The 27,833-nt window shown below is 39.5% G+C and overlaps 2 protein-coding genes across 2 annotated transcripts in view; both read left to right on the top strand.

The window, feature by feature from the left end:
- Nucleotides 1-24,813, top strand: part of ptprr (protein tyrosine phosphatase receptor type R) — a 40,882-nt gene extending 16,069 nt beyond the window's left edge. Inside the window, exons 3-16 of the mRNA XM_051945781.1 lie at nt 1,346-1,459; nt 1,539-1,688; nt 2,205-2,312; nt 3,830-3,952; nt 4,047-4,162; nt 4,496-4,630; nt 13,059-13,248; nt 15,039-15,123; nt 16,011-16,090; nt 16,533-16,670; nt 16,832-16,942; nt 17,012-17,160; nt 17,234-17,347; nt 18,217-24,813. Of these exons, the coding sequence (XP_051801741.1) occupies nt 1,346-1,459; nt 1,539-1,688; nt 2,205-2,312; nt 3,830-3,952; nt 4,047-4,162; nt 4,496-4,630; nt 13,059-13,248; nt 15,039-15,123; nt 16,011-16,090; nt 16,533-16,670; nt 16,832-16,942; nt 17,012-17,160; nt 17,234-17,347; nt 18,217-18,310 (1,707 nt within the window). The 3' untranslated portion in view covers nt 18,311-24,813. The remainder of the gene's footprint in view (nt 1-1,345; nt 1,460-1,538; nt 1,689-2,204; nt 2,313-3,829; nt 3,953-4,046; nt 4,163-4,495; nt 4,631-13,058; nt 13,249-15,038; nt 15,124-16,010; nt 16,091-16,532; nt 16,671-16,831; nt 16,943-17,011; nt 17,161-17,233; nt 17,348-18,216) is intronic.
- A 2,300-nt stretch (nt 24,814-27,113) lies between these two features.
- Nucleotides 27,114-27,833, top strand: part of ptprb (protein tyrosine phosphatase receptor type b) — a 49,339-nt gene continuing 48,619 nt past the window's right edge. The window contains exon 1 of the mRNA XM_022212222.2: nt 27,114-27,517. Coding sequence (XP_022067914.2) covers nt 27,455-27,517 — 63 coding nt within the window. The 5' untranslated portion in view covers nt 27,114-27,454. The remainder of the gene's footprint in view (nt 27,518-27,833) is intronic.

Below are 27,833 nucleotides of genomic sequence, written 5' to 3'. Positions count from 1 at the left end.
TAATAACTTCAGATTGTCATTATTATTCAGCATGTCAAACTATCAGGTGATTAATTTAATAGCTGGCAACTAATCATTATTAATGGCTGCAGTTTTGAAGCTGATGTTAGAATGTGACTGAAGCCATTAATTAGTTAGCCAATATCAATTTAAAATAAAATCCCCCCCTCACTAGACTGGGAAATATTAAAAAGATCTTCCACTGTTATAACCATACAAACTCTTACACTGCACCGACACAACACTCTCTAATATCACTGCAATGTTCGTGTTACAATAACAACACTGTCAGGCGAAATGTATTACTGTAAACCCGACATTACCACAGAAACACTAATTCACAATTAAAATAAAACTGTAAAACAAAGCTTTAGCCATTCCCAGGACCTACAGCATGAGATAAAGACCACAGTTTACATCAAAAGTCTGGATTTGAATCTATTGTTTCCTGACTCACAACACCACAACACCTTGCTGGCCTACAGAGCCTTGCTGATATAATTGATAATACTTGATTAGCTAAAGTAAACGCTGGATTAGGAGTATGAGCGCGATGCAGTCAGATGGAATTATATGTAATTGAGCCCAAACAGAGACCTTTCGTTAGAGGCGGATGGGAAACGATGCCTCATACCGATGCCCAGTTAGCACGCTGCGGCAGTTAGCCGGTTAGCTGCACCGCCAGCGACCAGCGGACCGACCTGTTTTACCGAAGCTGCTGTCTGTCGCCTCCTCCGCACACGAGTCACACATATTTATCTTGCTCGCTGACTCCTGACTACAACAATTTCAACACTCGACACACAATATGACGGACCGGCTAATAGCCCGGATGTGTGACGTCAGCTGAACTCTATCTATAGGAAATTCCTTAGTGTTGATGCTAATGTTAGTCACATTTGCCACACAGCTGCTGTGGCTAACAATCACAGATGCAGAGAGTTTTATTCCTGAAATTAAAGCGACAGACACTGAAACAACCCCTTTATAGCAGGAAACCAACCATCTTTATGATGTTTTATTAATTCATGGAACAATACAGGAGCTAAGCCAGGAAATGGATGTGATCACTGTACCTCCTCTTTCTTTCATTTATCATTTTCAGTCAAAGTGAGCTGAAAATGTGACTCGAAACTAGTCCAAAAAAAATTCTAAACTAGTTTAATATGTTTGAAAAAGTGACAGAAACTTTCCAAAATGAGCACAATATGAACTTTATGGACTTTAAACTGGAACAGATGGCTCCTCTGTGTTTCTTTTCTTATTGTTGTAGTTTATCATCTCTTTATCGATCCTCAGAGGTTCGTCTTCACTCCCTCCCTTCTTCTTCTCCTCCTCCTCTCAGTACCTGGCTGTGGACGTCCGGAGGCTGAACGTCAGTCTTCTTCGGTGGTTTCGGGAAGGTGTGGCGGCGGCGCTCGGCGTCCCGGCGGGTCACGTCCACATCAACCAGCTCAACGTGAGATGCTTTAACCTTTCCTCCATGTTTATAACGCCATTAACTCGCTGACTGACTTCCTCTTCCTCCCTCTGAGCAGGAGAAGAAGAATGGCATCGAGCTGTTCGTGTCCTCTGATAGGCTGGGAACGTCGGAGCCCCGCCCCGCCGAGGAGGTCATCCAATCGCTGAACGTCCGGGTGCTGCATCGCCACCTGGGACACTTCGGCATCACCGAGGTCTCCACAGAGGTATGGGATGCCGCTGCTGCTGCTCGGTCGCCGCGGTTACAGCCCCACTGGTTGCCGTGGCGACCGGCAGCTTGGATGGATGGGAGTCGTTAGAGAGCAGAGTGCTGCTGCTGGAAGTTTAATAGGACGATTAAAGCTGCATCGATCAGCCGAGGAGGACAGTCAGAGATCAGATTAATATTATTACTGCTGTAATCATGTTCCAGAACCAGACTACTGTTAGTAGAGCAGAGCCAGGCTGCTCTCAGGGAAGCAGATAATATCACTTCTACCATGGAAATATGCACAAAAATGTACTCTAATAAACCAAATCACAGCTGCTGTTAGCCGCTGTTAGCCCAGGATGCAGCAGTGGTGCCTCAGTAAACCTTAAAAACGTAATTTTCATGGATTTTTACAGCCATTTAATCTACAGTTTCATCCGTACCTGCTGTAGGTTTCTTTACTGAGCTTTTTATTGAGTCTGACTGTTATTGTAACGACATGTTTTTCTAATTTCCTGTATTTTGCTTTTAGAAAAACGTCCTCCAGGGGCAGCAGAGGGACCACGTCTGGAGCAGAGAGGGTTTCTACGCCATCGTCCTTTTCTTCACCGTCTTCGTCATCGTCATCACCTGCTTGATGGTAAAACACAGAATAATTCACTGTACTAATAATTATAATCTAATATAAACCTGTGTGGATGAAGCAGGTTTTAACTCTAAAATCAACGTCATATTGTAATAATATCTATATATTTTTTAGATTAAATAGATAAAATGAAACAAAATATAAAAAAGATTAAATTAAAAAAAATATGTTTAGAAGTGACACTTGGTCAACCCTAAAAAAAATAAATGATTTAAAAATAATAATGTAGTTAAAATAATACAAATCTGTAATAGAAAACAAAACAAAACACAAATATATTATTATAGAATGACATTTTAAAAAATAAATGTAACAGTAATAATAATAACAGTAATCTTAACAGTGACAACAACGACATTAATAACAATAATAATGGAAATATAATAACAATAATATTAATAATATAAAAAATAGATAAAAATGTTGAAATGCTACAGCAAGAGTTACATTCTAAACAGTAAGAAAAGGAATAAATTAAATTAATAGAAATGAATAATTTATAATAATAAAAACAGCAGTAATAAATAAATAATTGAAGAAACTGGTCTAAAAATGCAATAATTAAAAATTAAAATGACTATTTTTACCACGTGTCTCCAGACAGGTGCATACGGGCTGCTACAGTTATTAATTTATGAATTATTACTCTTAAATAATGGCTAAAAATAAACCCATCATTCAAAAGAAAAAGACTTTAAAGACAGTTTTTATTTTTTCTCTGTGTGTTTCTGTATTTTATTTTGCTGCAGCTCCTCATTTTGTCCACATGGAGGCGACGCCGCACCAGAAAGAAACCGGGTTCTGGTTTAATGTGGAACTTCCTGTTGGATCTGACGTCTTATAAACGCCTGAAATTACATTTAAACGAGACAGTATTTAATTTTCTGTTAGTTGTGGATGTGATACTGAGTTTAATCAGTGAAATCTAGAAAAAATATGAGAATAAATGGAATTTAAAAGATTATTGTGACTCGTATCATCCTCTAAAGTTTGAAGGATGATTCTGTAGATTAAACAAGAAAGCCTGTTATTAAAAATAATGACACATAAAAATATTAATAATAATAATAACAAAATAATAAAATAATATAATAAAAATAATGATACTACTACTACTAATAATAATAAACTATGTGCCTGTTGCATCTTCCAAAACTGGAGTTTTAAGATGTTTCACAGGACATTAAAACACACAAAACTTTAGAAAAGAACAATAAAATGTTGAAAAAAGAAAATAAAACATCAATAAAGTCAGCACAACCTTAAAAATCCCAAATGTTTGTCTGTATGAGTGGATTTTTCAAAAAGCATTTATTTGAAATAAAGGATCTCAAGTTCAACAGATTTTGCACCAAAAATAGTTAAAATATTAACGTGTAAATGAATTTGTTTTTCCGTTTTCCTCTTTAAAAGATTTCAACTTGACTGTTGGACGTTTGTAAATTCTTTATTGCGATGTTTACATAAATAAAACTCAGATTCTTCACCAGTGATTCTTGTTTTAATTTCAGGTTTTGTTCCGACTGAAGGAGAAGGTTCAGGTTTCTGACAGACAGCTCAAAGCTCCGCCCCCTGACCTCCACCTGACCCCAACCCTCCCTCCTGACTCTGCCCAGAGGTCAAAGGGCACCAAGGTGACCCCCAAACACCTGAACATTTACCTGTAAACATCTAAACATCTACCTGTAAACACCTGGATGTCTAAATACATACTTCCTGTGTTTTCAGGCGTCAGGAAGCAGCATGGTCCAGGCTGAGCTCCCTCCTGTTGTAGCCACGCCCATTCCCCTGCAGCAGCCAATCACAGCCTGCCGCCGCCTCGCTCCACCTGTCCCGCTGCCCAGGTGAGTCCGCCTAGAAAGACAGCAGCGTGTAGGAGTCTTGGTGGCCTCACTAGTCTCTTTCAGTTAGACAGCGCCATCTACTGGAGTGGAGGATCACAGACAACTTCCTGTTTGTGTTAAAATTTCAATGAATGACATTATTTCCACTTAATCACTAATTTTTCTGCTGTTTAAAAATCGTTTTTCAATTATGAGCTTCGTCTGAAAGCTCCAGAACAAGTCGCCCATGAACAGAGATCCATTTATTAGCTGTGGATCTTGGTTTTTTTTTTTTTTTTTTTAATGATAACGTCGACGGTTTATCGACTGAATTTGTTCTGTTTTCTCTCGTAGCTCTGTTCTGGTCCCGGTCGTCAACGGCGACTGCCCCGCCCCCCTGGTCAGCGTTGCCCCAGTGACGACCAATCACGAGCTGAAGCCCTGCCCCTCCCCCTTCAGGATGAAAGCTGCCGCTGGACTTCAAGAAAGGTGAGAAACATTAGAACAAGAGAAACAGATAAGTAGGATATTCACATTATGATGCTGCCTCCACCGTGCTTCACATCATGATGCTGCCTCCACCGTGCTTCATCATGATGTTGCCACCACCGTGCTTCATATCATGATGCTGCCTCCACCGTGCTTCATCATGATGTTGCCACCACCGTGCTTCATATCATGATGCTGCCTCCACCGTGCTTCATCATGATGTTGCCACCACCGTGCTTCATATCATGATGCTGCCTCCACCGTGCTTCATATCATGATGCTGCCTCCACCGTGCTTCACATCATGATACTGCCTCCACCATGCTTCATCATGATGTTGCCACCACCGTGCTTCACATCATGATACTGCCTCCACCATGCTTCATCATGATGTTGCCACCACCGTGCTTCATATCATGATGCTGCCTCCACCGTGCTTCATCATGATGCTGCCACCACCGTGCTTCACATCATGATACTGCCTCCACCATGCTTCATCATGATGTTGCCACCACCGTGCTTCACATCATGATGCTGCCTCCACCATGCTTCACATCATGATGCTGCCTCCACCGTGCTTCATCATGATGTTGCCACCACCGTGCTTCATATCATGATGCTGCCTCCACCGTGCTTCACATCATGATGCTGCCTCCACCGTGCTTCACATCATGATACTGCCTCCACCATGCTTCATCATGATGTTGCCACCACCGTGCTTCACATCATGATGCTGCCTCCACCGTGCTTCATCATGATGCTGCCTCCACCGTGCTTCACATCATGATACTGCCTCCACCATGCTTCATCATGATGTTGCCACCACCGTGCTTCATATCATGATGCTGCCTCCACCGTGCTTCACATCATGATGCTGCCTCCACCGTGCTTCACATCATGATACTGCCTCCACCATGCTTCATCATGATGTTGCCACCACCGTGCTTCACATCATGATGCTGCCTCCACCGTGCTTCACATGATACTGCCTCCACCATGCTTCATCATGATGTTGCCACCACCGTGCTTCATATCATGATGCTGCCTCCACCGTGCTTCATCATGATGCTGCCACCACCGTGCTTCACATCATGATACTGCCTCCACCATGCTTCATCATGATGTTGCCACCACCGTGCTTCACATCATGATGCTGCCTCCACCATGCTTCACATCATGATGCTGCCTCCACCGTGCTTCATCATGATGTTGCCACCACCGTGCTTCATATCATGATGCTGCCTCCACCGTGCTTCACATCATGATGCCTCCTCCACCGTGCTTCACATCATGATACTGCCTCCACCATGCTTCATCATGATGTTGCCACCACCGTGCTTCACATCATGATGCTGCCTCCACCGTGCTTCACATCATGATGCTGCCTCCACCGTGCTTCACATCATGATGCTGCCTCCACCGTGCTTCACATCATGATGCTGCCTCCACCGTGCTTGACATCATGATACTGCCTCCACCATGCTTCATCATGATGTTGCCACCACCGTGCTTCACATCATGATACTGCCTCCACCATGCTTCATCATGATGTTGCCACCACCGTGCTTCACATCATGATGCTGCCTCCACCGTGCTTCATATCATGATGCTGCCTCCACCGTGCTTCATCATGATGCTGCCTCCACTGTGCTTCACATCATGATACTGCCTCCACCATGCTTCATCATGATGTTGCCACCACCGTGCTTCACATCATGATGCTGCCTCCACCGTGCTTCACATCATGATGCTGCCTCCACCGTGCTTCATCATGATGCTGCCTCCACCATGCTTCATCATGATACTGCCTCCACCGTGCTTCACATCATGATGCTGCCTCCACCGTGCTTCATCATGATGCTGCCTCCACCATGCTTCATCATGATACTGCCTCCACCATGCTTCATCATGATGTTGCCACCACCGTGCTTCACATCATGATGCTGCCTCCACCGTGCTTCACATCATGATGCTGCCACCACCGTGCTTCACATCATGATACTGCCTCCACCGTGCTTCATCATGATGCTGCCTCCACCATGCTTCATCATGATACTGCCTCCACCGTGCTTCACATCATGATGCTGCCTCCACCGTGCTTCACATTATGATGCTGCCACCACCGTGCTTCACATCATGATGCTGCCTCCACCGTGCTTCACATCATGATGCTGCGTCCACCGTGCTTCACATCATGATGCTGCCACCACCGTGCTTCATCATGATGCTGCCTCCACCGTGCTTCATCATGATACTGCCTCCACCGTGCTTCATCATGATGCTGCCTCCACCATGCTTCATCATGATACTGCCTCCACCGTGCTTCACATCATGATGCTGCCTCCACCGTGCTTCACATTATGATGCTGCCACCACCGTGCTTCACATTATGATGCTGCCTCCACCGTGCTTCACATCATGATGCTGCGTCCACCGTGCTTCACATCATGATGCTGCCACCACCGTGCTTCATCATGATGCTGCCTCCACCGTGCTTCATCATGATACTGCCTCCACCGTGCTTCATCATGATGCTGCCTCCACCATGCTTCATCATGATGCTGCCTCCACCATGCTTCACATCATGATGCTGCCTCCACCGTGCTTCACGTCATGATGCTGCCTCCACCATGCTTCACATCATGATGCTGCCTCCACCGTGCTTCACGTCATGATGCTGCCGCCACCGTGCTTCACGTCATGATGCTGCCACCACCGTGCTTCACGTCATGATGCTGCCTCCACCGTGCTTCACGTCATGATGCTGCCACCACCGTGCTTCACGTCATGATGCTGCCACCACCGTGCTTCACGTCATGATGCTGCCACCACCGTGCTTCACGTCATGATGCTGCCACCACCGTGCTTCACGTCATGATGCTGCCTCCACCGTGCTTCACGTCATGATGCTGCCTCCACCGTGCTTCACGTCATGATGCTGCCTCCACCGTGCTTCACGTCATGATGCTGCCTCCACCGTGCTTCACGTCATGATGCTGCCACCACCGTGCTTCACATCATGATGCTGCCTCCACTGTGCTTCACAGTGGGGATGGTGTGTTTGTGATGATGTTCAGTGTTTGGTGTCCATCAAGCATATAATCTACTGTGGTGGTCATAAAGCTCCTTCCTGGTCGCCTCAGATCAAAGAACCTTCTTCCGGGTGTCTTCAGAGTCTCTACGTCTTCTGATGAACTCTAGTCCAGATTCATCTCAGTTGCTGAAGCAGGAACTCCTTCAGAGGAGTCATAGGACTCTTGGTGGCCTCCCTCTCTAGTCTATTTCTTCTCAGTCTCTCAGGTCTTGAGGACGTCCTGCTCTAGTCACATTTATTCATGTTCCATATTCCTTCCATCTGTTAATGATGGATTTAACTGGACTCCAGGAGATCTTCATGAACTTGGTGATGTTCTCATGTCATCTTCTATTGGTTTGGTGGTTTTATTAGAACCTTATATGAGGACCTGGTTGGTTTCCTCTACAGCAGTGTTTAGTTTGTTCAGGTCTGTCAGAGCTGCTGTGTTTGTAAGAAGGAAGGTGTTTCCTCACATAAACCCAAACGTTCTTCCGTCAGACGTTTCCACTTTACTGCATGTTTCAGCACATTTATATAAACTTTACGTCCCTTCTGACTGATTCAGTGTCTCATGATTAGAACCTAATACATCCTAAGTACCTGATATAATCGTATTTATCGTTGTTTAAGGCGTAATTCTCAACTATTATCTCAGAATGTTCATTTAAATGTACAATTTACACTGTTCTGGCATTATAAATATCATAATTTAGATTTAGAGAATTACCCCGTTTCAACTTTATAAACGTCAGTAGCTCAGTTTTATTCTATTTAATTGAATAAATTCCCCACTTTGTTAGGTGTGATATATTTTTTCTTAGTGCATTTTATAATCTTGTAAACTTCACTAATTTTCTTCAAATTTTGATTACTTAAATCTCATAATCTTGTGAATTTGACTAAATATTGATTAATTTTGAGTTAATAAATCTCATTATGTTAACATTTCACTATAATTTTCTTTATTTTGACTAAATATTTATTTATTTTAGTTAATAAATCTCATTATGCTTTAAATTTCACTATTTTTCTTCATTTTGACTTAGTAAATGTCTTATTTCCCCAAATTTGACTTAATATCTAATCATTTTCACTTCCTTGATCTTATAATCTTTTAAAATGTATCTAATTAGGCAATAATTTTAATTAATTAAAACTCATAATTTGTAAATTTAACTAAATATTTATTAATTTTGAGTTAATAAACGTCTTTTTGTGTTTAATTTCACAGTATTTTTCTTCATTTAGGCTTAATAAATATCACATTTTCCCTAAATTGACTAAAAATCTATTGATTTGTCTTATTAGCTCATATTTTTTGTTTTAGTAAAGCTTATAATGTGTAAATTTGACCAAATATTTATTCATTTTGAGTTGATAAAGCTCATATTTTAAATTTCACCACATTTTTCTTCATTTTGTTGAAATAAATGCCATTTTTCCCCTAAATGTAACTTAATGTATTAATTTTGACTAAATGTCCATTAATAATCTTATAAATTTGTCTAACTAGCTCAATATTTTCACCTTTTTAGATTTTACAAAGAATCCCTCTAATAAATCTTCAAACTACTTTTATTTACATTTTTTGATGCCACAATCTTTATTTTTCATCTTTAAAGTAACATTAAATCTTGCAATGAGACAATTTTATCCATGTAAGAATAAAAAAAAACCTTTTATGTGATTAATTCCACATCTTTGTCCCCTGAGAGTGGTTGTAGTTTCTATTTTCTGGATTTCTCCGGTTAAATCAGACCTCATTTATCATCATTAGTGCGTTTTTAAAGCTTTTAAATCTTGGCTGCAGCTCGTTTCCCTCCTGAAGTTTCATAACCTTCAGATTAAACACCTCCAGCCTCCATCAGTTACATCAGAGTGTTTCTGGAGGTCCGAATAGGAAGGAGGATCTGCTCCTGGCGGTGAGAACAGGATGTTTTTCCAGCGTCTGATTGTGAGAGTTTTGTTCTCTCTGGACGGCGGCCAGTCGGCAATCAGACGAGCTGGAAGAAGCAGCTTCCTGCTGAGGAAACGGGCCGACACGTAGCCGACGAACCCGACGAGTCGCACCCGACACGATGCTCCGTCAGTGTCGCAAATCTGATCGCAAGTTTCGTTTGCTCATCATAAATACAAAAATATCATCGCCTCAGAGGAGTTTTTAAGGGTCGATTCTGAGTCAGACAAACACAGCTGACATGAAAAACTGAAAGAAAAGAAAAACCTAAAGTAAAGCAGCAGTTTAGGGACGTTTATGACTCATTTTGCTTCATCAGAGTGAAGGAAAATGAATCAAAAATTAGCTGACAGTGATGGAAAACAAGCTCAGAAAGAGGACAAAGTAGCCTACAATGAGGGGAAAATGAGTCCACAGTGAAGAAAATTGAGCTACATGAGGAAAAATGAGCAAAAATGAGGCAATCTGCACCTATAGTGAGGTAAAATGAGCCTGTAATGAGGTAAAATGAACCTGTAGTGAGGTAAAATGAGCCTGTAGTGAGGTAAAATGTGTCTACAGTGAGGTAAAATGTGTCTACCGTGAGGTAAAATGTGTCTACCGTGAGGTAAAATGTGTCTACGGTGAGGTAAAATGTGTCTACGGTGAGGTAAAATGAGCCTACGGTGAGGTAAAATGTGCCTACGGTGAGGTAAAATGTGCCTGCGGTGAGGTAAAATGTGTCTACGGTGAGGTAAAATGTGTCTACGGTGAGGTAAAATGTGCCTACGGTGAGGTAAAATGTGCCTACGGTGAGGTAAAATGTGCCTGCGGTGAGGTAAAATGTGCCTGCGGTGAGGTAAAATGTGTCTGCGGTGAGGTAAAATGAGCCTACGGTGAGGTAAAATGTGTCTACGGTGAGGTAAAATGTGTCTGCGGTGAGGTAAAATGTGTCTGCGGTGAGGTAAAATGTGTCTACGGTGAGGTAAAATGTGTCTACGGTGAGGTAAAATGTGTCTACAGTGGCAAGGCAAGGCAATTTTATTTGTATTGCACTTTTCATGTAACAGTGACAGTCCAATGTGCATTACAGTAAAGGCATATATACATTCAAAAACAAAATAAAAACAAATTGATAAAAGTTACATTAAAACAGATTAAAATACAGTTAAATAATTCAATTTCCATAAACACAAGAGAATAAAAAAGTTTTCAGCTTGGACTTAAAAATTGCCAAAGTTGAGGCTTGTTTAATTTCAATGGGAAGACTATTCCAAATATAGACCGCGTGATACTGAAATGTACTCTTACCACGTTCTGAATTTATTTTGGGAATCTCCAAAAGACCCTTTCCTGAGGATCTCAGAGTGCGGGATGGTTCATAGGGTACTAACATGTCAGAAATGTACTGTGGGGCAAGACCATGAAGAGATTTATAGGCTAATAGAGCTGCCTTGAAGTCTATTCTCTGGGCAACAGGAAGCCAGTGCAGTGATCTAAGCACTGGACTAATGTGGTCATATTTCCTGGTTCCAGTCAGAACCCTTGCAGCTGCATTTTGGATGCTTTGCAATTGTTGTATGGCTTCTTTTGTAAGACCAGTGAACAGGCCATTGCAATAATCCAATCGACTTGAAACAAACGCATGAATCAGTATCTCCAAATCATGTTTTGAGACTATTGATTTAATCTTTGCTAAGTTTTTTAAGTGGTAGAAAGCTGAAGATATCATGGATTTAATTTGAGAGCTGAATTTCAAATCTGAGTCCAGGATCACGCCTAGATTTCTAACCTGATCTTTAGGTTGTAATGAGCGAGCTTCTAGGTGACTAATAATCCTTTCTCTTTGAATTCGTGGGCCAAAAACTATAACCTCAGTTTTGTCCACATTTAGCTGGAGAAAGTTATTCTGCATCCACGTGGTAATTTGCTCAATACAATGATAAAGGGAGTTCACTGGACTGAGTTCATCTGCTGTTAGTCACACATAAATCTGTGTGTCATCTGCATAATTATGATAAGTAACATTGTTTTCCCGTATTAGTTGCCATAATGGCAACATGTACAAGTTAAACAAGAGCGGTCCCAGAATTGACCCTTGGGGGACCCCACAGGCCATAGTCATGTGATCTGAGACACAGTTTCCAATCTCAACAAAGTATTTTCTGTTCTCAAAATACGATGCAAACCACTCAAAGACCTTACCATGGATTCCCACAGAATATTTCAATCTCTGTAATAAGATCCTGTGGTCCACCGTATCAAATGCGGCACTCAAGTCCAGCAACACCAATATAGAGACCTTGCCTGCATCCCAATTTGGCCTGATGTCATTTGTTACCTTAATTAAAGCTGTTTCGGTGCTGTGGCAGGGTCTAAAGCCTGATTGGAAAACATCAAAGCTTTTATTAAGTAAGATGAAGTCAGTAAGTTGTTTGTAGACAACTTTTTCCAGGACCTTGGCTATAAAAGGTATGTTCGATATGGGCCGATAATTATTTAATACTGAAGGGTCGAGCCCAGTTTTCTTCAAAAGAGGCTTTATCACAGCAGTTTTTAAAATGTCTCGAAATACTCCTGTCTGCAATGAGGTGTTGACTAGATGAGTGAGCTGTGGTAACAAACTGCCCAACACGGACTTTAAAAAGCTTGTGGGCAGCTCATCAAGAGAACAACTACTTGAGCTCAAACTAAAAACAACATCTTCAATTCTTTTTTCATTTACCATTGAAAAATGTGTAAGTTGTAAGAGTCCAACTGGTTGGAAAGTTATCGTTTGGGACGTAGGGGTTATTGAATTTTTTATAGATTGGACTTTATTTTTAAAAAATAATGCAAAAATCATTACAGTGAGGTAAAATGAGCCTACGGTGAGGTAAAATGAGCCTATAGTGAGGTAAAATGAGCCTAAAGTGAGGTAAAATGAATCTGTAGTGAGATAATATGAGCATGTAATGAGGTAAAATGAGCATGAAATTAGGTAAAATTAGCCTACATTGAAGTAGAATTCACCAATAATGAGGTAAAATGAGTCTATAGTGAGGTAAACAAGCCTACAGTGAGGAAAAATTAGTGTGTAAATAACTGTGGGCTAAAATTTCGTCACTGAGCTCATTTTCTCTCTATGTGGGGTTCATTTTTCATCTTTGTGAGCTCATTTTCCCTCACTGTGTTATCACGTTTCTACACTGTTGGCTCATTTTACTTCATTTTTGCCTCTTTTTCCTCATCATGTCCACCATTTCCCTCTCGTTGCTTTATATTCAGTTTTTCTCCTCTGGTCTCGTTTTCAGGTTTATAGCATTCTAAACTTTGAGCCTTAAATCTTCGTCCATGAATCGATAAAAACTGAGGAAGGAAGCGGCTCTGACAGATTCTCTTCTTTTTTCTGTTTTCCCTCCCATCCTTCCTCTGCAGACGAGGCTCCAACGTCTCTCTGGTGTTGGACATGTCGGCCCTTGGCGCCGTGGAGCCCCTCAGCGTTGCCGTGGTAACGCCGAGGGAGGCGGCGGCCCGGGAGTACCTGCTGTCGGCGGGGCGACTGCTGACCCGACTGCAGCTCCGAGACGTCGTCCAGAACACCCACAAGCTGCACGCCGAGTTCGCCGTAAGTCCACGTGTTCGATCAAACGTTAAAATCAGGGAAAGAAGACGACAAAAATGACGTGAAAATGACAAAAATGAGACACATAGCAAAAAAATGAGACGCAAAACGGCAACAATGAAATGCAAAACAACAAAACTGAGACACAAATGTCACAAATGAGACGCAAAACGGCAACAATAAGATGCAAAACAAAAAAATGAGACACAAACGGCAAAAATTAGACGCAAAACAACAAAAATGAGATGCAAAATGACAAAAATTAGACGCAAAACGACAAAAATGAGATGCAAAATGACAAAAATGAGATGCAAAACGACAAAACTGAGATGCAAAATGACAAAAATGAGATGCAAAACAAAAAAAATGAGACGCAAAACAACAAAAATGAGACTCAAAATGACAAAAATGAGATGCAAAACAAAAAAAATGAGACACAAACGGCAAAAATTAGACACAAAACGACAAAAATGAGATGCAAAACGACAAAAATGAGATGCAAAATGACAAAAATGAGATGCAAAATGACAAAACTGAGATGCAAAACGACAAAACTGAGATGCAAAATGACAAAAATGAGATGCAAAATGACCAAACTGAGATGCAAAACAACAAAAATGAGACGCAAAATGACAAAAATGTGACAATTGACACGAAACAAAACAAAAAAGATACAAAAAATTTGATTAAAAAGTCAGAAAGCGACAAAGGAATGGACAAGTGACAAAAAAAACCACAAACACACAACGATTCACAAAACAACGAATAAAGAAACGGTTCCATCAGGATAGAATGAAGGTTCTGGACTGGTCTCCTTAAAGCTAATATTTGTTTAAGTTTGTCTGTTTCCTCATCAGTTCGGATCTTCTAGTTTCAGTTTTCTGGTTTATCTTTGACTCCTCTGGACACTAAAGCTACTATCAAACATGGAGGTGGCAGTATCATTATACTGTCAGTTTCTTCATCAGTCCACAGGTTCTTGATGGGCTTAAGTCAGGACTTTGGGGAGACCAGTCTAGAACCTTCATTCTAGAACCTTCATTCTGTCCTGATGGAACCATTTCTTTACCACGTCTGATGTGTGTTTGGACTCATTGTCTGGTTGAAACATCCAACTGTGTCCAAGATCAACCTTCTGCTGATGGTTTTAGGTTTTCCTGAAGAACGTGGAGGTGATCCTCCTTCTTCATTATTCCATTTACTTTGTGTAAAGCTCCAGTTCCACAGAGCATGATACTGCCACCTCCATGCTGGATGGTAGGTTTGGTGTTCTTGGGGTTGAAGGCCTCATGTATATTTTTGACCCAGTAGACTTTGTCATCTTTCCAGAAGAACTTTAATAAATCTATGAAAGACCCAGATTCATAATTGTTTTTTGTGACAAAGATTCATGTTTAAATGATTCCATCGTATAAAATTCAAAGTTTTGGAGTTATTATATTTATGGTCTTTATAAGTTTAAACGTGTAGTTCAGTAAATAAATAGAAGGTGCGTAACGTGTAGATATTTCCTGATTTTATAACTAACAACGGGTAAGTTAAATTAAATTGAGGCACTCAGGTCAACTTTTTGCTGTAGTTGTAGGAAATTGAACATCTGGTGAATCTGACTTCAGCTGTTAAAGCTGGAATAGTTCCGGATATGTTTGTTCTGATGATGGGATGTTTTCATCGCCGTTCTAATCATCATCGCCTCCTTGGGTCCTTCATCTTCCTTCCTAATTCATCCTCATGTCAGGTTCGCTGTTTGAACCAGAAAACATCAGTAAAACTCGTCTTTCTTCTCGTTTCAGGAAATTCCGATGAACTTCATCGACCCCAAGGAGCTGGACATCCCAAACCACGGAACCAAGAACCGATATAAAACCATTCTGCCCAGTGAGTCCTCGCTGTTGCTAGGAAACCTTCCAAAGCAAATCCTCACCTCTCATTTCCTGTTGAACCAGGAAGTTGTTTTATGACGTGGGAGGGGCCTGAAGTCAAAGGGCAGCCGGAGAACATCCCGCCTCCTGATGGCCGCGGAACAATAGACGTTCCTCAGAACATTTTGTTCTCGCAGCGAGGTGGGAGAACCGCCCGATTAAGACGTTATGTAACTCACTCATACACTAAAAGAGGTTTTGGCTTGGTGTTTTTGGAGAGGGGGCGGAGTTATCAACACGGCCTTTCCTTCCGGCCAATCAGGAGAAAGGAATGCTCACCTGTCATTCAAAGCTTCCTGTGTTCCAGTTTCTGTGTTGTCTTTCTGAAGGACTCATTGTTTCAGGGGTTGTGGTTGGTTCAGCTGAAGGAGGTTTAAAAGTCAGAAACAGGAGTCATGGTTTAGGTTCAGTCAACTTTTAGACCTGGTAGTTCTACACCTCAGTGTGGTCCACCTCACCTGAACACGAGTTCTTAAAGTCTGTCAGACTCACCCAGGAACTGGTCGTATGAAATCCTTGTACAACGTTCATGTTTATCAGTTGTTCCTGACTTTGGGCTCAAATGTGCTTAAAATGCCTAAAATATAGTAAAATTACAGCCGAAGATATTCTCAGTAAGTAGTTGAATTAAAGGTGAAAACAAGCTTAAAATCTAATCAAGACAAAGCCTAAAACTGGTTCAAAAACTACATAAATTAAAGCCTTAAACTAAAGACTACTGTAATTAGAGCTTAAAACAGGCTTAAAAACTCGTCAGACTTGATCTAAACTGAGCGGTAAAAAGCTTCGTCCTTTCTGTCTGTGAATGTTTGATCTGCATTTTTCTCGTTATTTTTCTTTCAGATCCTCATTCCAGAGTGATCCTGAAGTCCAAGAGCTGCAACGACCTGCTGAGTTCCTACATCAACGCCAACTACATCCGGGTAACAAACTCATCTTTAGTTTTTGCTGCTTCTATAGATCATATTTTGTCTAAACTTGGACAGAAACCCGTCGACTTCTCACCTCTGGAACATCTTCAACCTCTTTGTTCAGTGAAAGTAAACAGAATCTGAAGTCGCTCTCAGACTGTCACACAATAGAAACTTCCTGTCAGGAAACTCCACAGAAAACATTTAAATTCTTTCTACTTCTCTTCAGAATGACTTCAGTGGAAGTTCACAATCTCATGAAGGAAATCTGAGCCAAAACTCTCATTTTTTAATTCACGGAAACGACCGATTACACAAAAATGTGCAACTTTCACCTCAAATTTCAATTTTTTTATCAGTTAAAAATATAATTTAAATTTCAGAAACTGTTCTAAAATGTTGATGATTTAAGGTAGAATGACTGTTCTGACTCTGTGATTGGCTGCCGTCTCAGGGTTACCTTGGCGACCACAAGGCGTTCATCGCCACCCAGGGTCCGATGGTGAACACGGTGAACGACTTCTGGCAGATGGCCTGGCAGGAGGAGGCTCCGGTCATCGTCATGATCACCAAACTGAAGGAGAAGAACGAGGTAACAGCAAACGCAGAAAAAGAACGTTAAAGTCTGACGTGAGCCGAGACTCTGGACGGTTCAACGTTCAATAAGTTTTACCCTTAAATTGTGACGTTAGTCTGAGTCCTAAAGTTCGTAAAACTTCCTAAAAGCCGTTTTTTCCCCCGGTGTTTCTCTAGAAGTGTGTTCTGTACTGGCCAGAGAAACGAGGGATCTACGGCCGGGTGGAGGTTCTGGTGAACAGCGTCAGAGAGTGTGAACACTTCACCAGCCGCAGCCTCACGCTGAAGGTAAACTACTTCCTGTTTCCTGTTTCCTGTCCACCAGAACCGTTCTTTAACCCCGTTCTACCCCTCCAGTGTGGGAATCAAACCCGCGAGCTGCAGCACTACTGGTACACGTCGTGGCCCGACCACAAGACGCCCGACTCGGCGCTGCCGCTGCTGCAGCTGATGGCTGACGTGGAGGCCAGTCGAGGTTCTGGAGGTCCGGTCGTCGTCCACTGCAGGTACTAAAGCAAACACTGAGCCAATCAGAGAGCCTCTCTGTAGTGATGTCATCATGACACGGTTCTGTTACAGCGCGGGGATTGGCCGGACGGGATGCTTCATCGCCACGACGATCGGCTGCCGGCAGCTTCAGCTGGAAGGAGTGGTGGACGTCCTGAGCATCACCTGCCAGCTGAGAGCCGACAGGTAGAAAATGCCGGATAGAACCGATTTGAATGGTTCAACTGGGAATGGTTTAAGTCGTTTTGTGGCTATTCTGGGTTTTCATGATGTCTGACATCTTTTTTTGGTAGTTGTATGGTTTTTTTTTGGTTGTTTTACATCTGTCTGTGGTCATTTTGCATCTTTTTGTTGTCGCTTTTCATCTTTTGGTTTGTTATATCCTTTTGTGGTTGTTTTCCATCCATTTTCCATCAGTTTTTGGTTATTCTGCACATCTTTTGATCGTTTTCCTTCTTTTAGTCGTTTTCCATCTTTTTGTTGGTCATTCTCCATCTTTTTTGTTGTTTTGCATCTTTGGCTCTTTTATATCATTTTTGTGATTGTCTTACATATGTTTTTGTTATTTTACTCATTTTTATGATTGTTTTATGTGTTTTTATTTTTGTTTTACATCTTTTTTGGTTGTTTTATATCTTTTTGTGGTTGTTTTGTATCTTTTTTGCTCATTTTCCATCTGTTTTGGCTGTTTTCTATTGTTTCTTTGATCATTTTCAATCTTTTTTGGTTGTTTTGCGCGTGCTTGTGGTCGCTTTACATTTTTTTGACATTTTGCATCTTTTTGCTGTCGCTTTGCATCCTTTTGTGGTCGTTTCACATCTTTTTTTTCCCCCATTTTGGGTATTTTCTTTGTTCGTTTTGCATCTCTTTGCACTAGTTTTGTGTCTTTGTGGTTAATTTTGTGTCTCTTTGTGGTCTTAGATGCCTTGTAGATGTTTTCAGTCATTCATTAGTGGCTGTCATCTTTAATTTATGATATTCCGGCTGTAGAATGCTTATAAACACGTGATTTATAAAAAAATTAAACAACTTCATTATTGTTTTTGGTCGGACAGAGGAGGAATGATCCAGACCGGAGAGCAGTACGAGTTCGTCCATCACGCCTTGAGTCTGTACGAGTCCCGCCTCTCTGCAGAAACTGGCCAATGAGGAGGCTTCAGCCCGCAGGTGTGTTACCACGACGACTCCTCGGCAGGTAGATCTGACTGTTGGACCTCTGGTGAATCGGAAGCAGCTGTTTGAAATAAATGGACAACCAATCAGGACTTTAGTGGGCGGAGCCTGCTGAAGCTACGAGGAGGTAAATTTCTGAGGATGGAATGTATCCTCCTTCTTCTTCTTCTTCTCTGGTGTTTCTTCTTCACGTGTTGTTGGCGAGCAACGAAGGATCTCCTCTTAAACCGACTGAATCGTGTTTTTACCCAACGGTCCTCTTACCTCTTTTCTGTAGTTTGAAACTGAAAGTTGGATACCACTGGTGTGTTTCTGTGTCTTATAGGATTTCTACATTATTTTGGTGTTAGCCTAAACGACTGTTAGCTCGGCCGGTTGAACCAACTTCCTGTCGTATTTTAACCTGTAGTTTGGTCACTCTGGAGTTAAAATGTCCTTCAGCTGGTGTTCAGCGTGACTTTCACGTTCTGAGGTTCAAAACGATCTCAAAAATACCAAATATACCCGTTAGCTTTCAGCTCCGTTAGCTAAAATATGCTAACCAGCCATGTTTAAATGCTAATGCTGCTTCAGTTCCACCTCACGAGGTGAACAAATACATGAATTAAACATAAACTGGCTTCGTTTAACCCTCAGAAGTCAAAGAAGCAGTTTTTTTAAAATGAGTTTTTCTCCACTGTGGCTCATTTTTCACTGCGATATGACGTCGAAAATCAAAAATAACCTCAAATCAACATGTCCAACTCTAGATATTCAACTGTTTCCATGTTTCCAGCTGTAGAAAGATGTTTCACCATGCCAAATGTATATCCAACAACTTTATTTTATTCATCCAGTAGGTTGGATTTTCCCCGCATAGTAATTTTGGACAGATTCATTTGTAGACATTTTTTCAGTTATTTTTTTTATTAATTTTAGCCATTTTGACCATTTTTCTGGATCATTTTGAATAGGTTTCCAGGTTTCCATCACTTCTAACAATTGTCAAGTCATTTTAGACACTTTTTTCAATTATTTGGACAATTTTAAGTCATTTTCGACAATTTTTCAATTACATTGGAGAAATTTAAAGCATTTTAGACCATTTTCTCAATCATTGGGACCTATTTCCAGGTTTCTGTCATTCTGACAAAGTTTGAGTTACTTTGGACACTTTTTTTTCCCAGACATTCAGAGAAGTTTAAGACGTGTTGACATTTTTTAAAAATATATTGGAGACGTAGCCAAAAACTCTGGCTGAAAACTTAGATGTTTTTACTACTTGCTTGCTGGTTATGCTGAGGAGTTCAAAAGTTTTTTGTTTTTTTTACCGTATCTGGTTTGAGCAAACGGTTTATTTTTGGCTAATTTTTCAATTTTGCATGTAGAATAAGGCAAATTTGGTGAAATATCATGATTTTAAGCTGAGATTTGCTTATTTTTTCCAATGGACCAACACTCCACATGGGATCAGGACCGTCGTAAAGATAATAATCAGCCGATGATTTCTGTTTTTACAGTTTCTGGCTGATGAATGCTTCATTTAGCGATATATATATATATATATATATATATATATATATAAGATAACTTGTTTTTCCAAGTCCACCAGTGGGTTTTTGGGTTCAGAGGGTTAAACACCAGTTTCACTTTTACTTTATAATCTGAGGTCCCAAACAGACCGACCTCCAGCCATATGAAACATGCTAACAAATAAGCTCCTGCTAAGCTAGTCGTAGTAGATGCTAATTTTAGCTTTAATAGCTCAGTGCGCTTTATTGCTAATAAATGGATGCTAATATATAAACTCATGCTATAGCTAGCATGCTACTAACACATAACCCATTAACTCTAGTGTCCTGCTGCTACACCAGGCGTTAAAACAATAACAGCTGTTATTTTGACATTTTTTTTAACAAGTACAGCTCCAGTCTACGAATTATGGGAGCTATAGTTTTTGGATGAAATCATTGTTGTTTTGTCTTTGTTGTGTTTTTTAGGTATTCAAATTATAATCTCGAGCAGAAACCCCTAATGATGTGTTTTTTGTTGTTTTTTTAGCAATACCAGTTAATATGATTGGTAAAATACACAAATAAATGGAAGATAATGATGCAGAATTTATCTCAAAAGTTGCTTTTAGTCCCAATTTATGGATTTGATTCATTCTTAAAATTAATGCTGCCAAAGTTTTGGGCCAAATTGAAAACACGAGTCATTCTTGACTCATTCCTAACGCATAAATCTAAATTTCTTGCTGCTCGGTCTCACAGTTTACACTCCATCTTGTAGTTTCCAGCCTCCCCTGTTGTGTGAAACGTTGCTTTATACCAAAAATGTGAAATAATTTCCGTCACGATGGTGCAGTCATCACATCGATGTGCTGTTGTACATTCTGTTATCTAGTCAGTATGTTATTTTGGTGTATCAGAGTAATAATAACTTTATTTTTATACTGTTTTTACATGTTTTCGATGTCTTTAGCAGCAATCAGCCATTTCTCGACTCGCATTGAAAAGCCTCATTATGTCCAAAAGACCGACTGGAATCAACTATTGGCATTTGTTTTGACATCTCAGAGACAAACTGAGAATAAAGATCTGAAACTTTGCCCCGTTTAAGCAATAACTTTGAAATTTTCCTCCAAACAAATGAGAGACTAAATCTGCCAAAAACAATCAGAGTCCAGAAAAGGATGGTCGGTTTTTCTATATTGACGTGTTTTAGAGCCGAAACGGAAGCGTTGAAGCGTTTTTCTCACTCCTGTGTCCAGTGTTTTGGGATTTTCCGAGGTTTTGACAGTAATGCCAGTAACGAAGAACATCCGACGGTGTACAGAACATGTTAAAGTGCTATTAAAACCCAAACAAAACACAGAAATCTTGCTGCTACGACTGGAAGCTTCTGGATAAGACTTTTTCTATGTACCTATATATTTTTATTCCTTACTTACGATACAACCGCAGGACTCTGGACCCGAGTCTCTTGTCTATACGAACTACTTGCCTCCTGGAACGTCGCTGACTCACTTCTTGCCTGGAACTGGATCAGTCGGCGCTTTAAAGTGTTTTACACTCTTGGTTTGAGCTGCCTGAGTGAAAGTGAGTTTGTCCTCGATGGTTTTCTCTGCAGAAACAACAACAACAACACACACTGCCTCTGACGTAGTATTGTGTCTGTACAGTAGGATGTGGTTCATGTCCTGTACTTCAATGTTGTTGACTGTTGACGGAGCTTAAAGGGACCCTAAATGCTTTACTTGTAGGGAAGTAAATCTGGAGCTGACTTGAATTTAGAAGAGATTCACTGCCTCTCTACTGCCGCTAGTTTTTTCTAATTTTCTGATGGAGACAGGGTTCAACTTTCCATTAGTTTAACTGCAAACTGTTGCTAGTTTAAGACTTAAATCCTTCATTTAGTATAAAACGGATGAACTAAACGTGTGGTAAGGTGACATTTGTCAAGAATCGACCAAACAAAGATTTCAATCTACTTAACATTTGTTAATTCCGTGAAAGAAAAAACATCTACATATGTCATATTTCCAGGAAAGTTACTACAAGGTTTACTCTAGAATTATAAAATGCAATATAAGCTTTTATTAGCTGTGTTTCCATAACGTATTTTACTTAAACGTATTTTACTTATTTTGAGGTGTCGAATCAAGAAAAAAGTTCATGGAAACACATAATATGAAGACAAAAATAAACAATTCAATAGAAAAAGAAAAAATATCAATGACTTACTTTGGAGATGGAAATACCTTTTCTACGTTTTGACGTATCGACCATTTACGACTGTTTCTTTCATTGCTTTGTCTTCGGATAGCGTAAAACTTGACCAATACCGACTGACAATCAAGAATATTACTTTCCTGATTGAAACAATTCCTGGAAATGTCTCTCAATTTTTCTCTTATAGATGAAAAATAGTTAAGTTTGTTTCTTCTTGTTTTTTAAGGTTTTTGTTTCCAGCTAGTTTATCCAAAGCTGTTCATGGAAACAAGGCTAATTAGCATTATCTTTGGTTTTCTGTTAGCTATATTTCTAAAGTTTGTCTCAAATTTCCTTGATTGTATGGAAAACATGATTAATGAGTTCTTCTAAGTTGTGTTTTTGCCCCCTGGTTCAGGACTTTCTCTAGCGGCTAGCTAATACTATTGCACTTTATTGTATAACTCACCATAAGCAAAGGCACTGAAGCTTATTTTGAAAAGAATTGCCTTGGGAACTGAAATGAAGTTTATCAAAAAACATCTGCAGCAGTAGTTAGTAAACTAACTATTGAAAGATGGCTTTTGGCGCTAACAACATTAGCTTGTAGACGTATTAATTTTAGCTCATCAAAAAGATAGTTTTAATGTTGAAGAACCAGTTAAAGTTAACATTAAAGATAGTTCTCTGTGTAACATTAGCTTGTGAACAAACTGGTTTTAGCTTGTTGTAAATGATAGCACTTTCTAGAAGCTTTAGCTTGTGGAAACTGACTTTAGGTCATGCAAAAATAGTTCTTTCTGTAATACTATCTAGCAAAGTAGTCACTTTTTGCTCACTTGTTTTGATAACATTAGCTTGTGGAGGCGCCAGTTTTAGCTTGTGTAAAAGATGTTTATTTTCCTGTAACCATAGTTTGTTGAAGAACCAACTTTAGCTAATGTATAAGATGGTTCTTTCAGCAACAATAGCTATTAAAGGAGATAGTTTTAGCTCTTCTGAAAGGTAGTTGTTTTGGTAATGTTAGCATGTGAAATAACCAACTTTAGCTAATGTAAAAATGCTTCTTTCTGTAACATTAGCTTGTTTTAGAACCAATTTTAACTCATGTAATGCTAGCTTGTAGAAGAACCAATTCTATCTTATTTAAAAGAATGTTCTTTTAGTAAATTTACCTTGTGGAAGAACCATTTTTAGCTCATGTAAAAGATATTTCTTTCAATAATGTTAGCTTGTGAATAGCCAAATATTGGGTCATGTAAAAGATGTGTTTTTTGGAACATTAGCTTGTGAAAGAACCAATTTCAACCTAAGTAAAAAGTGTTTCTATATGTAATGTTATGTTATAGATGAATTGATTTTCCACATGTAACAAAAAGGACCAATTTCAGCTCAGGTAAAAGTTGTTTTTCTTTTCTGTAACAGTAGTTCGGTGAACTAACTTTAGCCAACTTTAGCTAATTTAAAAAATAGTTCTTTTTATAACATTAGCTTGTTTAAGAACACATTTTAGCTCGTGGAAAACATAGTTCTTTTAATAACATTTGCTTGTAGAAGAACCAATTCTAACCCTTTTAAAAGAATGTTTTTTTCACTAATGTTAGCATGTGCAAGAACCAGTTTTAGCTTATGTAAAAGATGGGTTCTTTTAGTAACAGCTGTGTGAGGAAGACTGTATTTTAGCTCAACGTGAAAGATGTTTTTTTGAGAAAGGTTAGCTTGTGAAGGAACCAAACTTAGCTAATGTTATAGATGATTCTTTGAGAAAGGTTAGCTTGTCGAATATCCAAATTTAGCTCCAAATTAAATGTAAAAGATGGTTCTTTCAGTAACATTAGCTAGTAAACAGCCCAATTTTGGTTCATGTAAAATGTGTTTTTCTGTAACATTCGATTGTGAAAGAATGAATTTCAGCTCAGGTAAAAGATGTTTGTTTTCAGTAACATTAGCTTGTGGAAAAATCAATTTTAGACTTTGTAAAAGACGGTTCTTTCTGTAGCGTTAGCTTGCAGAGAAACCAATTTCAGCTAATGTAAATATTTGTTCTTTGCTGACACTAGTTGGGGAAAGAGACAATTTCAGTACATGTAAAAGTTTAATTGAAGCAAACACTTGAGTATTGACTTGTTCTTTGGCTAACATTGTACCTCATGACAAAGTTTACTTATTTATAAATGGAAACTCATTAAAAAGTCTTTGTAATCCAGTGGCTCGGAACTGTTTTAGTCAGCAGCATTTTCCAGTTGCTGACAACTCCAGGATTAGATGGAGGCAATTGATTCACTGTGGCGACCCCTGAAGGAAAAAGCCGAAAGGAAAAGAAGAAGTCGCTGACAAAATAGTTTTACAAGCTAGCAGGAATGCTAACACTGAATAGCAGGAAGTGGTTTCTGATTTATATGAAGTTTTATTTGTGCAGTAAAGAGAGGAAGTCCTGAATTAGAAGGCAGGAATTATGGGTTCAAAATCACATTTCAAATCAGCCATAACAAGTTTCATGAACACTTGAAAGAAAAATGTGTAAAGAACCACGTTAACAACATAAATATTAGGGTCCCTTCAAACTTCTCCTGTGTGGGCATTACAATCCGTCAGAGTACACTCGATGCTGTTAGTGTACGTCCGTTCTACTATTCTACGTTTGGCTTTTTCATGTATTACTAATCAACTTGAATGTTGTAATGGTGCAGAACATTAGCCACTGAGTAGTGCTGTAACCTCGTTATCTACTCTATATATTGTTACCTGTAATCTGTACAATAAAAACTGGACATGAAGAACGTGGAACCATGTTGGACTGACTGACTCAGAACCTCCTGGTAACTCTTCTCCAGAACAGGTGGGAACGTGTTTACATGGGTTAGTACCGACTGGATCCGGTGGGTCTAAACAACTTAACATCCCAGCAGAAATGTAAGCGTTCTAAGAGGGATCCAAGAAAGTTCTACAATGTTTTCTTGTAGTTCACATAATGTTCTTAAAGATAACGTTAAGATAACGCCCTGACGTTAACAAAACTGAAATTTACACTGAGGCTGTTCTTCCTTTATTATCATGGAACACTTTATGTTTTACAGAAGAACGTTCTCTAATGTGTTCTCTCAACAACATCCTGCAGGCATCTTTTTTATCACATTACAGGAATGTTCTCTGAAAATCCTCTGAAGCCTGGGGAACATTTGGAAAGCATTTGTTTGAAAGCTGCAGAACCTTGTCCTGCCCAGACTGAGTAAGAATGTCTTTGGAACCGTGTGTTCTTGAAAAATTCTGCAAAATTCTTGTAATGCATGCAGTGAGAGGTTTTTCTAAAGATAGACGACATTCTCCAAAGATGTTCCAACAATGTTGGGTAATACCATTAATGTTGCTTCAGTCGGTATTTGAAAAAAACCTTGCAGGAACTTGTAGGTAACGTTAGTTTAAAGTTGTGGGAACGTTCTCCTCTGTGTGGGGTGATTCCTGACCAGTGAACTCGTGGATCTTTTGTTCCTAGAAACTATGAGAGAGAGTGGCAGAGAACAGGAAGGAAGGAAAGAGGTGTGGATGACTAAATGTAGCTCAAACTGGCTGAAACAAAGAGTTCAACCTTTAGCTCCAAACGCTGCAAAATAGAAGAATCAATCTGAACTTTTATGGTCGCATTAAAGTCTGGAGTAGAGTTCATCCATCATAGACGTCTAATTATGAGAAATTAACCGGATTTCTTAAAAAAACATATATACCTTACGTTAAAAATAACATACATAAAACAAGTAAATAGTCCTGTACATCATCATGTCAGTAATGAAAATTAAGTGTTGATCTTAAGACTGGAGACCTAAAATAAAACTTGTTAGTTGACCCAACATCTAGCAGATCTGAACTTGCAAACAAACTAAATTCACATGCAAGAAATTACATCATTTACAGCGTAATTTCAAGATAAAACAGTCATTTAGTGGAGAAATGGTAACATAAGGTGGCAAAAATGTAATCTCCAACGTTTTAGATAATCATTAATGGTGGTTTTTTTTAATGAGGTCCACCGTGACAAAGTCTTCTGAGGCGGTTAATGACTGCCGAACAGAGTTTATAACTCCTGTTAATAGAATAACACCATCAGCATAAGGAGAGATTTCAGCTGTACTTAATTAGTGTTATTGATGAATTCATTAATTAAACCTATTATTGTATAAAATTTACACCCTCAAAACAGTGATTTTGCTTTTTTCATTCTTTTTCCATCATTTTATTGTAGCTTTGCCTCTTTTTGCTGTTTTACATCTCTTTGTTGTCGCTTCACATAATTTGTTGGGTTATTTTCCTTCTTTTGGTCGTTTTGCCTCTTTTTGGTCTTTGTACATGTGTTTTTGGTCGTTTTAGATCTTGTGTGGTTGTTTTACATCTTTTTTTGGTCTTTTCCATTTTTGGGGGGTCATTTTCTACTTTCTGTCATTTTCTATATTTTTTGGTAATTTTGCATCATTCTTTTGGTGGTTTTGCATAATTTTATAGTTGTTATACATTTTTATCAGGTCGTTTTTGATTGTTTTCCATCTTTTTTGGTCATTTTCCATCTTTTTGTTCTTGCTTTACATCTTTTTTGGGTCTTTTTACTTCTTTTTGTAGTCGTTTTCCATCTTTTTTTGGTCGTTTTGCATCCTTTACTTAATTTGTGTTATTGATAAATTGATTATTGATTAATTAGGCTTATTATTATTGTACAAAATTCATATCCTAAAAGTGGGCCTATTATAAATATCACAAAATATAATGTGAAATCTTAAGAGATTACATGAATTTATTGGGTTTTCTTATCTTGAAAAGGTTTTATCCACTCTTTAGACTTGATAAACTGACAATAATGGATTAATTTAGACTCGTCCCATCAGAAATCCCAGATGAGACCACATCAGAAGTCGACGGTGACAAAGCAAAACTTTAAACTCTCGGCGATGACGGCGTCTCGGCGGGGTTTGATCAAACGCTCGTCTCTATTTTTAACTGCTACCTCTGCATAGGTGAGCCGCTGTTGTAGCTCCAGGACTATTTATAGCCGCCGTCCAGCTCACTTTGTGACTCAGAGCTGTTGGCTTGATTGAGGAAGTCCGTTGGAGAGTTTAAGCCCGCAGACAGGCAGGAAAAGAGACAATAAAGGCGGTGAGACAGGCCGAGGAAACAGAGGAAAGACCGAGTTTCAAGTCTGAGAGCCCTGAGTCGAGGATGGACGTCGGACCGAACCGACAGAAACGCCGAAACATCTGGAGAACATAAGGAATATCACCAGGAACTACTGTTTTTACAGACTTTTAACCAACGTTTTTCCTTCCAGCTTCACTTTTGAGGATATTTTCCGACGTTAAGCGGTGAATCTAAACCAACGCTTCCTACCTCAGCCTCAGGATTATGGTGGAGTCTGCTCCCCGTGAAGATCTAACGGAGGGTCAAAATGGTGAAATGTCAAGTTAAACGCTGCTTCCTGTTCGTCTCGGTGCTGCTGCTGCAGCTTCAGGTGAGTTAAAATTCATCGTCTGCGTAGAAAATCACATTTAAGAGGTTTAAGATGCAACGCCAAGGTAATGGTGTCGGGTTTTCTGCAGCAAATGGTGTTTAAATGTGGTATTGTCCCTTTTTGTACTGCAAATAATAGTATTTCTTGCGCTTTGTTTTATTTTTTTATTTGATAGGGACAGTGCACATTAATGAACATCTAATTAGACAGCAATAGATGGATTATTGCAACAACACTCATTTACATTCCTAACTGTAGTTGTTGCATCTCTTAAGCTAATATTAATTCATATTTTCATCTGGTTTTTTGGTACATT

This window comes from Acanthochromis polyacanthus, chromosome 1 (genome assembly GCF_021347895.1).
Source record: "Acanthochromis polyacanthus isolate Apoly-LR-REF ecotype Palm Island chromosome 1, KAUST_Apoly_ChrSc, whole genome shotgun sequence".
In the NCBI taxonomy this organism is placed as follows: Eukaryota; Metazoa; Chordata; class Actinopteri; family Pomacentridae; genus Acanthochromis; species Acanthochromis polyacanthus.
The sequence above is the reverse complement of the archived record's forward strand: the minus strand, read 5'-3'. Positions and strand labels throughout refer to the sequence as shown.